This window comes from Ixodes scapularis, unplaced genomic scaffold, assembly GCF_016920785.2.
Source record: "Ixodes scapularis isolate PalLabHiFi unplaced genomic scaffold, ASM1692078v2 PGA_scaffold6__148_contigs__length_123643588, whole genome shotgun sequence".
Classification (NCBI taxonomy): Eukaryota; Metazoa; Arthropoda; class Arachnida; order Ixodida; family Ixodidae; genus Ixodes; species Ixodes scapularis.
In genome coordinates this window covers 44509260-44520951 of record NW_024609881.1, presented here as the reverse complement: position 1 = coordinate 44520951, position 11692 = coordinate 44509260, and the positions used below count along the sequence as shown (strand labels likewise).

The following is an 11692-nucleotide window of genomic DNA, read 5'->3' as shown; positions in this document are numbered from 1 at the left end:
TGCCCGGCAGTTTTTATTACACTTTTTCACAAAGATAAAGACCAAACGGGTGATGTTTCAAACATAGGACAAGCATCTTTGCACAGAGCAGAAAAAAAGCAGGACTTACTTATTGAAAATCGGACTATATTACGTGGCTTCAGTTTACTTCGATTGTTCATGCACAGGGAGCTACTGATCCAGTGCTACTGTGCAATTCTTGTCGTCTCTCTTGGTTTTCCAGATGTCCTTAGTTTGTTTGGCACGTACGTCAATCATGCTTGAAAGCGTAGACGTCGTGTTCGCACTAACAGTGTCCGACAGTGCACATCCATACATGTAGAAGCCGTTTTAGCACAGTTTTTAAGGGGATAAATTTGAAAAAACAAAAACAAAAACGCTGTAACTGACCAATTATTCGTCAGCCCGACTGAGAAATGCTCCAAGCTATTTAAACGTAGGAATCATTCCGGATGCGTGCTCACTTTTTCGCATAGGAATGCATTACCGGAAGTAAATATTTGAGTGGTTGCTGCCTGCTTTAATTTGCAACAGCACACTAGTGCCATTGAAACTCTAGCGTACATTATAATAACTCGATGATCAGTTTATCGACGAGATCATCGATAATAACTCGATAATCTCGTCACCTCCTCACACTCGGTTTCTCGACACATAAGTTCGAGAACGCTTTGGCGTCTCCTGCACCTTGAGCGTGCACACGTTGCCAAATCATGCCGGAACACATGGAGTGCATGATGGAGGCTGGGTGTTCGGAAGACACACGCAGACATTCTCAATTTGTCAGTGATCCTACACGTCTTTCTCGCCAGGCGGGCACTCAAAATTTTCTTCAGCGTGGCAGAAGATTCCCCCTCTTTTCTTTTTTTCCTCCTCCCCTTTCCTCCTCCATTTTCCTCCTCGCTTTTTACGGCCTTCTCGCACGAGTGCTAGTGGGCTTACCGGCCCCCCGACAAAATCTCTGTCACCATTCAAGGTTCTCCTTCAATCCCAAAACTCGGGGATTAGTTCGGCAGGCTCGATAAGAGCTCGGAAGGGTGCGGGCTGGTTCGCTTTTCTCCATTTTTTTTTTTTTTTACTTTTTCTTTTTACAGCTTTAAAACATGCTCAGACACTTCCGCATGCGGCCACATAGGCTACAATGCCGCATATTTATCTCGAGTGAACGGAACATGAACATCACAGCAGAAGGAAAAAAAGGTGGGTATTTTTATACCCAGGGAGTTGAAAATTGGTCGTTCTAACAACGGCACGCTGAAGTGATTGTATCAGTATTTTTTTTTTGTTCAAAATAATAATCATGAGTAAATAAATACAAGTCAAAAATATTGCAGTAAGAGGGCGAAGCATGTAAAATTAGTTGCATTTTGACAATATATAGTCATGTATCGAAATGAAAACAGTCTGACCATTCCTGGCGCATATATAGACCTTTGCAAAAAGAGCGCTCTGGCCGCCGCCATTTTGCGAATCGAGCGACCCCTGTCAGCCAGAAATTTCTGGCACCCACCTGAGCTGTGGAAACCCGGTCAGCGTGACTCCCCACCTGCATTTTGCATTCGGAGTTCGCCGGCTTTTTTTGGAAGTTTTTATTTTATTCGCCTGTTTAGGATGCTTACCCTTTGTATTTATCTTCCACTGTGAGAGCCAGGGAATACCAGGGCTCGTAGCCCGCTCGGCCTTCGCAGGAAACGAACGAAGAGAGCGAACGTCAAGCAGCCCGCGACGCAGGCAGTTCGACGTGCTTGGAGGATTATTTCCGTCAAGATAATCTCCAAAAAGCCTTCCAGGCTGTGTTCCGGGTCTTCGCAAAAACTAGTTGATAGGGTCGGGTCCGGGGTGTGGCGACGGAATAAGCACGTTCGTTCATTTGCTTTGAAGCTGTGCAAAAAAGGAGCTCTCTTCTACATGTCCCCCAAAACACGCCGGATTCCGTCCGATCGTCGTGAAGTGACTATCGTCGACACTGTGTATTGGATATGCTGTGTTATTTGAGAGTTGAGACCTTTCCCAAATCCTGTTTGGATAACGCGGCACCGTGGGGTACGTACAATATAGTTTTTGTTCGATTGATGAGACTCATCGATTTTTATGTTGTGTGCGGGGAATATCCTTGCAGTACGGATATCCTGTGTGGTCAAATATTTTGACCTTTATAGATTGACACGGCTGAGTGTACGGTGCCGTAAAACAATGAACATAAAATGAAACAAACATTCCAGTTGCATTTGTTCTGTCGCGCACGGACTCACCAAAACAGCTTTCATTTCTTTGTTTTTGTTCCCAAAAATAGAGCACTGCTTTCTTAAAGACCTCTATATATTATGTTCGCCCCAGAACACAAGATCAAAAAGAAAACGCGGCAATTCAGCCGCCACCAGCGTCCGGAATTGCGCCTACTCAGGCTGCGACGAGAAACTCCACAGCTCAGCGCAGTCGGGCAACACTGACGTACACTCTCAAAACCAGGGACACGCGCTGTAAATCGCTCCGTTCGAGACTGCCGCTGGAAAGGTCTATAGGTTCGTACTACAGGTGCTTTCTAGAGCGACGGCCACCTCGTTGAAGCAAATAAGAAGAGTAAAAAACAAACTTCCATAAAAAGTGAAACGGTTTATGGTATATCTTATGTATCTTCAGATTTTGAAAAAAACATTCTTCGCGGCCAAGCGTGCATTTAGTTTCTGTCAACAAATGCAACTGAAAAGTCGACAGCAGATACCTGGCGTATCAGCAAAGAGAGCGGGAAACACGGAGAATGAACCGCAAAATCACAATTTTCTTCGCGTAAAATAGTGCAACTAGCAATAATAGCATATTATGCCATTTATTAAAAGACAGCAGGTATTACGAAGTTCTCATTCTGTTATGTTCCCATTCGTTCGCAGATTGGGAAATGGAATGCCCAGATAGCCACTGCAGCCCTTGCATAATTGTTCGGTGCTCTGTCAGGGTGGGCAAAGGCCAGCGACCATCTCCAAAAAACTAAGGAGTTCTGAAGGTGTACTACCGCAAGTTTTGGGGCTGCTTCGCCAATTTAAGCGCTTGGCGTTGCCCGGCCTACTTAGAAAAGAAGCTGAACAGCGGCCAGCTCAACGTCATCACCAAACGGGAAGTCATGCCGAAATGTGTCCTTGAGCATGTGCGAGATCTGTACCTGAACCCAGCCGAGATTCGCCACAGTTTCTAATTAATCTATGAAACAAACTATAAAAAGAGGGATTTAGCAATTTTTGAATATAGACATGCGGGCTAACTGCCCACAAGTACAGAAAGAAAGAAATGCAGTAGAAAGGAGAGCTGTATTGTGTTCTTTATGTCCCTACTTGTCTTTCGCGCCAATTAAAATAAAATCTGCAAAATCTGTAGATTATGCCTGGTTATGTTGACTCTAAAAGAAAAGTAATCAAGCAAGTTCGGCATCGTGCCATAATTCGTGCAAATACAATTTTAGGTGGAATTCAACGTCAAAACAGTACTTCCGCGGGAAATAATGATTCCGTCGTTCCTCGTCTTCCAGAAGCTGTCAACCACCGATCTCGGCTAGAGGACTTTTTGGTCCACGAAAAATCACGCTCAGTAGAATATTCGCCTTTTCCATCAAAAGTACTGGAAATTATATATTTTTCAAACAGGTCGGGTGGTGATGCGTTTGAGTGTAGGACCGTTGACTGGGCACTCGTTTGCGCCAAGAGTGCAGTGCTGCCTTTCATGCTGCCTGCGACGAGTGTTGAAACTTGCATATGGTACAAATAAAATAAAATAACACTCTTAGAAATATTTTAAACTTTCACTCTATTCAGGCATTTAGTTTTGATCGTACCTTTTATTCATTGTCGTCTTCGATGAGGGGACAACTTGCCGAGGAGGCCGCGCTGTCCGCGGATGCGGCTTGACAGATAAGGTCGCGAATGCTTTTCACGAATCTTTAAAGACCAAGCATAAAAATGAAAGACGTTTACAAATCTCTGTAACGAGAAATTAGGGCGCAGCCACTTTAGGCCAATGAAACCAACTTTATGTTGTTAGCAAACATCTTGCGAGAGTTGCAGTATTTTTAATTATGCCTAAAAAATTTAATGTTTAGGACTAATTACCCAACTTTTTAAATGTATTATGAACCGAAATGTCAATTAGAAAGTTGTAGAGCTCCTTGAGAAACACCCGAATTAGCTGTTTGCAACGTGATACGGCTCGAGTGGCTTCCTTCTGACCAGTAATAAAGCTTATGAAACATGACAAAATACCCAGTGATAAAGCGCCCGCCCCATCATAAACTCAATTTGGAATGTCCAGGGATTTGTTTTTATAGGCGGGCACGATGCCTTCACATGTATTAGACAGTAAAAGAAACATAATGTCACCTCCTGCATAAGCCAGCTGGAAGGCAGGAATTGGGCTATTGTCAGAACAGATACCAGAAGCTGCCACTCTGAACTGCTACAGAGAGATCTCAGCATCAAGCAGGATGGCAAAGTGGGAACTTTCTAAAGAGCTGCTCTACCTGTGGCACATTTGCTTCACCTAAGATCTACAATGGAAGACAAAAGGATAACAGCACTGCAAAAGCTTGACTGAAGACCTTTATCTCGCAGAAACAGTGAAACAAAAGTCTGATTACATATTTATCATCCGCAGATTTCGTTCAAGCTGAACAAAAAAGAGTGAAAGAAAAGAATCATTGCAATACAGATATGCTTTCAAATTATTTACACAATAAAAAAATAAACACAAATTGGGCAACAATTCAAGGGACCCAGTAACCAAAGCTAATTCATGGCAGTGTTAGTATTCATTGAGACTTCACCGACCCTCCTCATTCTAATAAAAAAAATAAAAGAATGTTGGCCATGAGTGAAGCAGAGAAACAAACTATTAACCTGTGTTACACAAAAACAAGCAAGAGAAATTTTCCAACATACAAGGAGACCTACATCTCAAAGTAGATGCCATATATACACGATTGCAAAGACGCCACTGCAAAGAAGGAAGGTGAAAGCACTTACAGTACAAGCATGTTAGTTCCAAATTTTCCAAAATTTGCGTCAATGCAGTACCAAGGGGGCATTACACTGTATTCAAAATGGGTACAATGCTAATTTATAGCAAAATCTGCCCGGCAGTGCGAAGGATATTTAACTAGCGATGTCCCAACCAGTAGCAGGTGTTGTGGTGCACACACACACATACTCGGTGATCAGTCCCCCACTGAGGAAACTGCCAGAATGAGGTCTTACCGCGGTACGGGACGTCAAAAGAAAAAACTTGGAAAAAGTTACTTCACACTACTTAAGGCCCGCTCACACACTTGCACTTCACTACGACCGATTGAGGCTTAAAAATCCATTTTTAGCCTATCCGGTCGTAAGCAGTCGCAAGGGTGTCAACAAGCCACTACTTTAGTACAAAAATCGGCAGCCGCTGAAAGAAACAATGTAAAAATTTAAACTGCCAACCTTTTTTATTTTTAATAAACAAAATAAAATTCTGGTCACACATTAACTTTTGTTACATTGTATCTTCCTTGTAGATAGGAGTAGTATAAAGGGAAAACTATAAAGACATTTTTACAAACATATTAGACCTCACCTCAAAGAAGTTCAAATGGAGCTTGGAACAAGAGCTAGAGCATGTTCCAATGTAGATTCAGGTGCAGAACACAGAGTAACTGCTCTGAAAAACATTAAACAATGTCTCCTATTCACTGACCCAGCCTCTAGATCATAGCTGGAGAAGAATGATTTACTACTAATCAATACACTAGAGTGATGACAAATGCTGGTGTTTGGACAACAGGCTCCAAGGCAAGGCGAAATAGTCTGGCTCAGTGTGCACAGTCTATGCGGCCAACCAAGCTGAAATTCCGATACAAGTTTCTTGGATACTGCTGGTGTTTGAAAGGACCACTCGGTTCAGGCTTTATGCAAATGGCCTTAGGGTTTGTTAACCTCGTGATAGCATGTGCCCGACGAGGCAAGAAAGACCATTTAGAAAATGTCCTAGGACACTGCTGAAATTTGTCAGGCTTATTGTGCATTAGGGCTTCAGTGTGGAGAGCTTAAAATTCGAGCAAAACCTTTGGGACCTATGTTACACTTAATGGACTGAAATGGTATAAACGTCTGCGCATGAGTTAAATGATTACACACGGGGCATGCTCAACTTACGGATCAACCACAAGGCATTCCACACGCGTGGTGGATAAACTCTTATTCTGAGCAAAGCTTTCAGCCATTCTTTGCCCTTGTGAGGATTTTAAACACTGTGTGTTTGATGATGACGGATCAGATTACAACTAAGAGAAAAGGCTCTGGGGCACTGCTTGCACTTAAATGGCTTTTCACCTGTGTGTGTTCGACTATGGCTTTGCAGGGTGGAATTTCGAGCAAAGGCTTTGGAGCACTGCTTGCACTTAAATGGCTTTTCACCAGTGTGTGTTCGGTTATGCTTCCTCAGATTGGAATTTTGAGCAAAGGCTTTGGGGCACTGCTTGCACTTAAATAGCTTTTCATTAGTGTGTGTTCGATTATGCTTTCTCAGATAGGAATTTTGAGCAAAGGCTAGGGGGCACTGCTTGCACTTAAATGGCTTTTCACCAGTGTGTGTTCGATTATGATTTCTCAGACGGCATTTATAAGCGAATGCTTGTGGGCACTGCTTGCACTTAAATGGCTTTTCATCAGTGTGCACTTGACTATGACTTTTCAGATAGGAATTTCGAGCAAAGGCTTTGAGGCACTGCTTGCACTTAAATGGCTTCTCACCAGTGTGTGTTCGATAATGCCTTCTCAGAGTGGAAGTTTGAGCAAAGGCTTGGGGGCACTGATTGCACTTGAATGGCTTTTCACCAGTGTGTGTTCGATTATGTGCACTCAGATGGGGATTTGTAGCAAAGGCTTTGGGGCACTGCTTGCACTTAAATGGCTTTTCACCAGTGTGTGTTTGATTATGTGCTCTCAGATGGAGATATGTAGCAAAGGCTAAGGTGCAGTGCTTGCACTTAAATGGCTTTTCACCTGTGTGCATTCGATTATGGCTTCTCAAATGGGAATTTAGAACAAAGGCTTTGGGGCACTGCTTGCATTTAAATGGCTTTTCACCTGTGTGGATTAGTTTATGGCTTCTCAGATAGGAATTTAGAGCAAAGGCTTTGGGGCACTGCTTGCACTTAAATGGCTTTTCACCAGTGTGCAAACGATTATGCCTTTGTAGATCAGAATTTTGAACAAAGGCTTGCGGGCATTGCTTGCATTTATATTGCTTTTCACCAGTGTGCACATGATTATGCCTTTGTAGATCGCAGTGTTGAGCAAAGGCTTGGGGGCACTGCTTGCACTTAAATGGCTTTTCACCAGTGTGTGTTCGATTATGAATTATCAGAGAGGAATTTCGAGCAAAGGCTTTGGGGCAGTGCTTGCACTTAAAGGGTTTTTCACCTGTGTGTGTTAGATTATGATTTTGCAGATAATAGACTTGAGCAAATGCTTTGGGGCACAGCTTGCACTTAAATGGCTTTTCACCAGTGTGTGTTCGGTTATGACAGGTCAGAAGGTAATTATAAGCAAACTCTCGGGGGCAAAGCTGGCACTTAAATGGCCTTTCACTTTTGTGCTTTTGAATGTTGCCAAACACTTCGGAAATACAGCCAGACATAGGGAGATACTGGCACTTGGCTTGTTCATCACCATGGAAAGCCAGGTGGCTCACAATTGCACGATGATCTTTGGTCACATAGGTGCAGAAACAGCATCCGAACCAGACATTTTCGGCGACTTTTAGTGGGCAGCTGGTCTCCCCCAACAATGTGGCTCCATCACCTAGAAGAAAAGACCATATGTACATTGACAGACAAGAAAAGCACAACCAAGATAGCTACTTAGTTTGGGGAAAAGTAGTCATTAATGCTGTTTGCACCCATGACGTAGCCTTGACTGCGCTGTTTGTTTCTCCTGCTCAAGTCAGCCGATTTCGGCAAGTTGCAAAGTTTGCCGGACCGTTTAAAAAACATTTACACAGAACTGCCCTGTAATATTTGATGTGTGATCTTCCTAGGCGCTACTGAAGAGGACTGCATTGTTTTTCAAAACCAAAATGAAGCGGAGTTGCCCTTTAATGCAGTTCTGCCGCAGCTGTAGTTTAATATTTTGCAGCACTTTAAAATTCGATTCACGGAAGCACTCAAATGCAACTGGCACCATTAAGGGATGTCCCCAATCTTGAAAAGTGAAAATTCTAAAAAATAATTAATTTTGTTATCTCGATTTCTAAATCATACTTTACATATCTTCTCACTGAAAAAGTTTCCTCATTTTGCAATTTTTGTTTTGTCACAAGAAAATGTTTTACTTAGTACCTTTGGATCTACAATCTTGATTTTAGCACTTTTGGGGGGCTAGATAGCTAATTATTCAGAAGGTGGAACAAAAACAATATTTTTGTAAATTGCTAGATGTCGTTTTTTAATTATCAATGACTGATTACGGCAGGTCAAATCGAGTCTTCCTTGAAGTTATCAGTAAAAGAACTTCAACATGTCGTGCAGTCCTGTCCTGTTAACATGGATGCCCCACTATATAGACAATTTGAAAAACCAATCCTTCTGCAATTCTGCCTCATGAATATTAAAACTCGCAGTGTGGGCTATGGACAGCTAATTTTGGGAACAAACTGGGTAAATAAATACAAGTTTTTCTCATTACTACGGACACAAGAGGGTCCACTAATAAACAAAGAGCTTAGTTAAGAGCCTGGGCTTCACTACTTTCAGCCATTGTTTACACTTCTTTCGAAAGGCATGACCTTGGCACCAAATGATTCAATTTATAGGGGCTTTACACACAAATATGTAACATTTCCTTCTTTCCTTATGTTCTTGAGGTTTGTCAAGTCGCCACTTTCTAGCATGTCCAGCCTCTTTCCTCTATGCACATTTACAGGCTACCATGTTTTGGTTGAAAATTAGTCCAGTAACCGTGGGCACACCTTGGCAAGGCGATAATTCCAGAGGGAGAACTTAGCTGGCTCAGGCTAGAGTTCCAGTATAGGTTCCCTACGGAAGCCCGAGTTGCATGTCTGTTTTCTGCGGACCGCCGCACCAAATACCATGTAAGGCAATACTGGCAACTCCCGCGGATCGCGGGTGAAAAGTGATCGCAGCGCCTCTGGCGAGCTCGGAGTTTCCGCTAGCAGACAAATTCTCAAGAACGCATTGGTTTCGCCTATCTCCATGCGAGGTGACCAATGAAAAAAGATTGCCATGGGTATTCACTCTTTTGGAATGTTAAAAATAGGTTCCACCTCATGAGTCAAGGACATTTTCTTCACAAGGGAAAGATGTCACAGCTTGTAGGGTGCAATTTTCGGGCTCTCCTGAAGAAAACACTCTGTCAGCACTTATGTAAGACAGGCAATACACAAATGTACCCTTTGCCCTGTTTCTTTGAAAAGGGCAATGATTCTTTTAAAACATTGCTATGTTTCAACTTTACTGTTCATATTGATCAATTCGTTTTGTTGTTGCAATTTTAATTTCTCATGAATGTCTTGCTTAAAACCGTTTCGTCGAATAGGTGAGCTGGCTAATCCTGATCGTCCCCGGATGAAGAAGCAAAAGGCAATTTCAAACCATGTACCGTATATTGCTGCGTATAAGTCGACTACGAATATAAGTCGACCCCCATAATATCTGATTCCCTCAAAAAAAAATTTTTTTTAGTGAATAACGTAAAATTGTTTAAAGAACGTTTATTCAAACACGGTGCACGCGACACACACAAGAGGTCTTAGGCCTCAGAGTCGTCATCATCGCTGGTCGACACAACAACGCAGTCGCTGCTTTCTGTGTCTTGAGGGTCACTGGGGCCGGCCGGGTGAGGCGGCGCAGAGATGGAGCACTTTAAAAATGCGTCGCGGATCATGTTGGCAGGCAGTCCATACCACGCATCGTTCAACCACTGTGCCACGGTGCTGAGAGATGCACGCTTCATGCACCCCGTTGGTGTCTTCGGGTTGTCGTCCTGGCTCAGCCAGTCGTTGTATAGGACGCCCACGCGGTCCTTGAAGGGCTTGTTCAGCACCACGTCAAGGGGCTGAAGGATGGATGTCATCCCGCCCGGGATAACGACCAGGTCACATCCAGCGTTGGCCACAGTCTTCTTTACGCGGTCGGTGATGTGGCCACGAAAGGAGTCGAGGACGAGCATGCTTTGGGCCTTCAGCAGGGCACCCGGACGCCTGCACCACACAAGGCGGAACCAGTCTAGCACGGTCTCCTTATTAAAGAACCCCTTCTCGTTCACCCAATGACTTTTGGCGGAAACTTCCCATTTGCAGGCATCGTCTTTCGCTTGAAGACGAGGAAGGGTGGCACCTTGTGGCCGTCCGCTGTACAACACAGCATGGCGGTGAAACGGTTGAGCTCGTTGCCCATCATCAGCAAGTGCACCTGCCACTCTACCTTCTCGGAGACGGTCCTCCTGCTGGGCATATCGAACCAGACAGGAGTCTGGTCCGCATTGCCGATCTGGCCGAGCATGAAGCCGTTTTTCGTTTGCAACTCAGCGACATAGCGGTGAAATTCGAGCCGCTTCTCTTCGTACGCGTCCGGCAAGCGCTGACACACTGTTGTTCGCCCCCTTAGGCTTAGGCCGTTACGCTTCATAAAGTTTGCGACCCACTTCTTGGATATCTTGAACTCGTTTCTGTCTATGTCCAGCTCGATGGTGACGGCGTGTGCCTTTCCTTCGATGTCGTCATACGACACGCTCAGGCTCTTCGATCGTTGCTCGCTAACCCATTCTTTCACTGCTTCTTCCACTGCTGGGTACTGTCCATGTTTGGAACCACAGAACGACCGGCGCGTACCAGCGCACGCAAAAAGCTTGTCTTGCTGCTGACGCCATCCCCTTACGCACTTCTCCGAGACTCCAAAGCTGCGTTCGGCTGCAACGTTGTTTTTTTCTTCGGCGTGCAGTATCACTTTGCGTTTAAAAGACGCGCTGTACTGACGACGTGGCTGCGGGGGCATTCTTGCGATCGCCGAGAAAATCAACAAAGGGAAGTTTGGAATTTCAACAACCGCACCGCACGAGGATGCGTACGACTGATGGAGGTTTTTTTTTTCTTAGCCTTTCTTCTTTGAATATCTAGGTACAAATCCCTACATTTTTCCCCACAGAGTTCACGTTTCAGTTTCGCCAGCAACAACCAACGTGTTTCCTTATCGGTGGAATATTTATATGTTGTTTGAACATATTATTAAATGTTAAAATCTGTTTATACTTCAAAAAACATAGTTACTCGGTCGTTTTCTTAGACAAGTAATACGAAACTATCTTTAAACTGGGGAAAAGTCCCTAGGACCTGCATTTGATTGCTAACCAGTCTTTTCTGACGTTTCCGACCCGCAGATAGCCCGACTCCGCGTATTAGTCGATTACTCCACGTATTAGTCGACCCCCCTAATTTCAGATGCTCACTTTTTAAAAAAAGGTTAACTTATATGCGGAAATATACGGTACATTACTGCCATGTCAGTAAGCTCTAGAAGAAGACAATTGTGCACATACAAATTTGACACTATTATTGAAACTAATAAAAGCGGAGTTACAAAAAGGAACACCCAATGGACGGTCGTGCACCTCCTTCCATTTTGCAGTCTACTTTCTTTTTATTTTTGAGGCGACGCTACGCC

At 43.9% G+C, this 11692-nt stretch overlaps 1 protein-coding gene across 3 annotated transcripts in view; it reads right to left on the bottom strand.

The window, feature by feature from the left end:
- Positions 1-4566: 4566 nt before the first annotated feature.
- LOC121838417 (zinc finger protein 431-like) overlaps positions 4567-11692 on the bottom strand; it is a 38538-nt gene continuing 31412 nt past the window's right edge. For 2 of the 3 annotated variants that reach the window (XR_006078495.1, XR_006078497.1), the window contains exon 4: positions 7746-7817. Coding sequence is in view for 1 of the 3 variants with exons in the window: in XM_042294667.1 (XP_042150601.1) it covers positions 6256-7817 (1562 nt within the window). In the remaining 2 variants the exon portion in view is untranslated. Of the gene's footprint in view, positions 7818-11692 lie in introns of all 3 variants that reach the window. The other variant, XM_042294667.1, reaches the window with a different exon arrangement.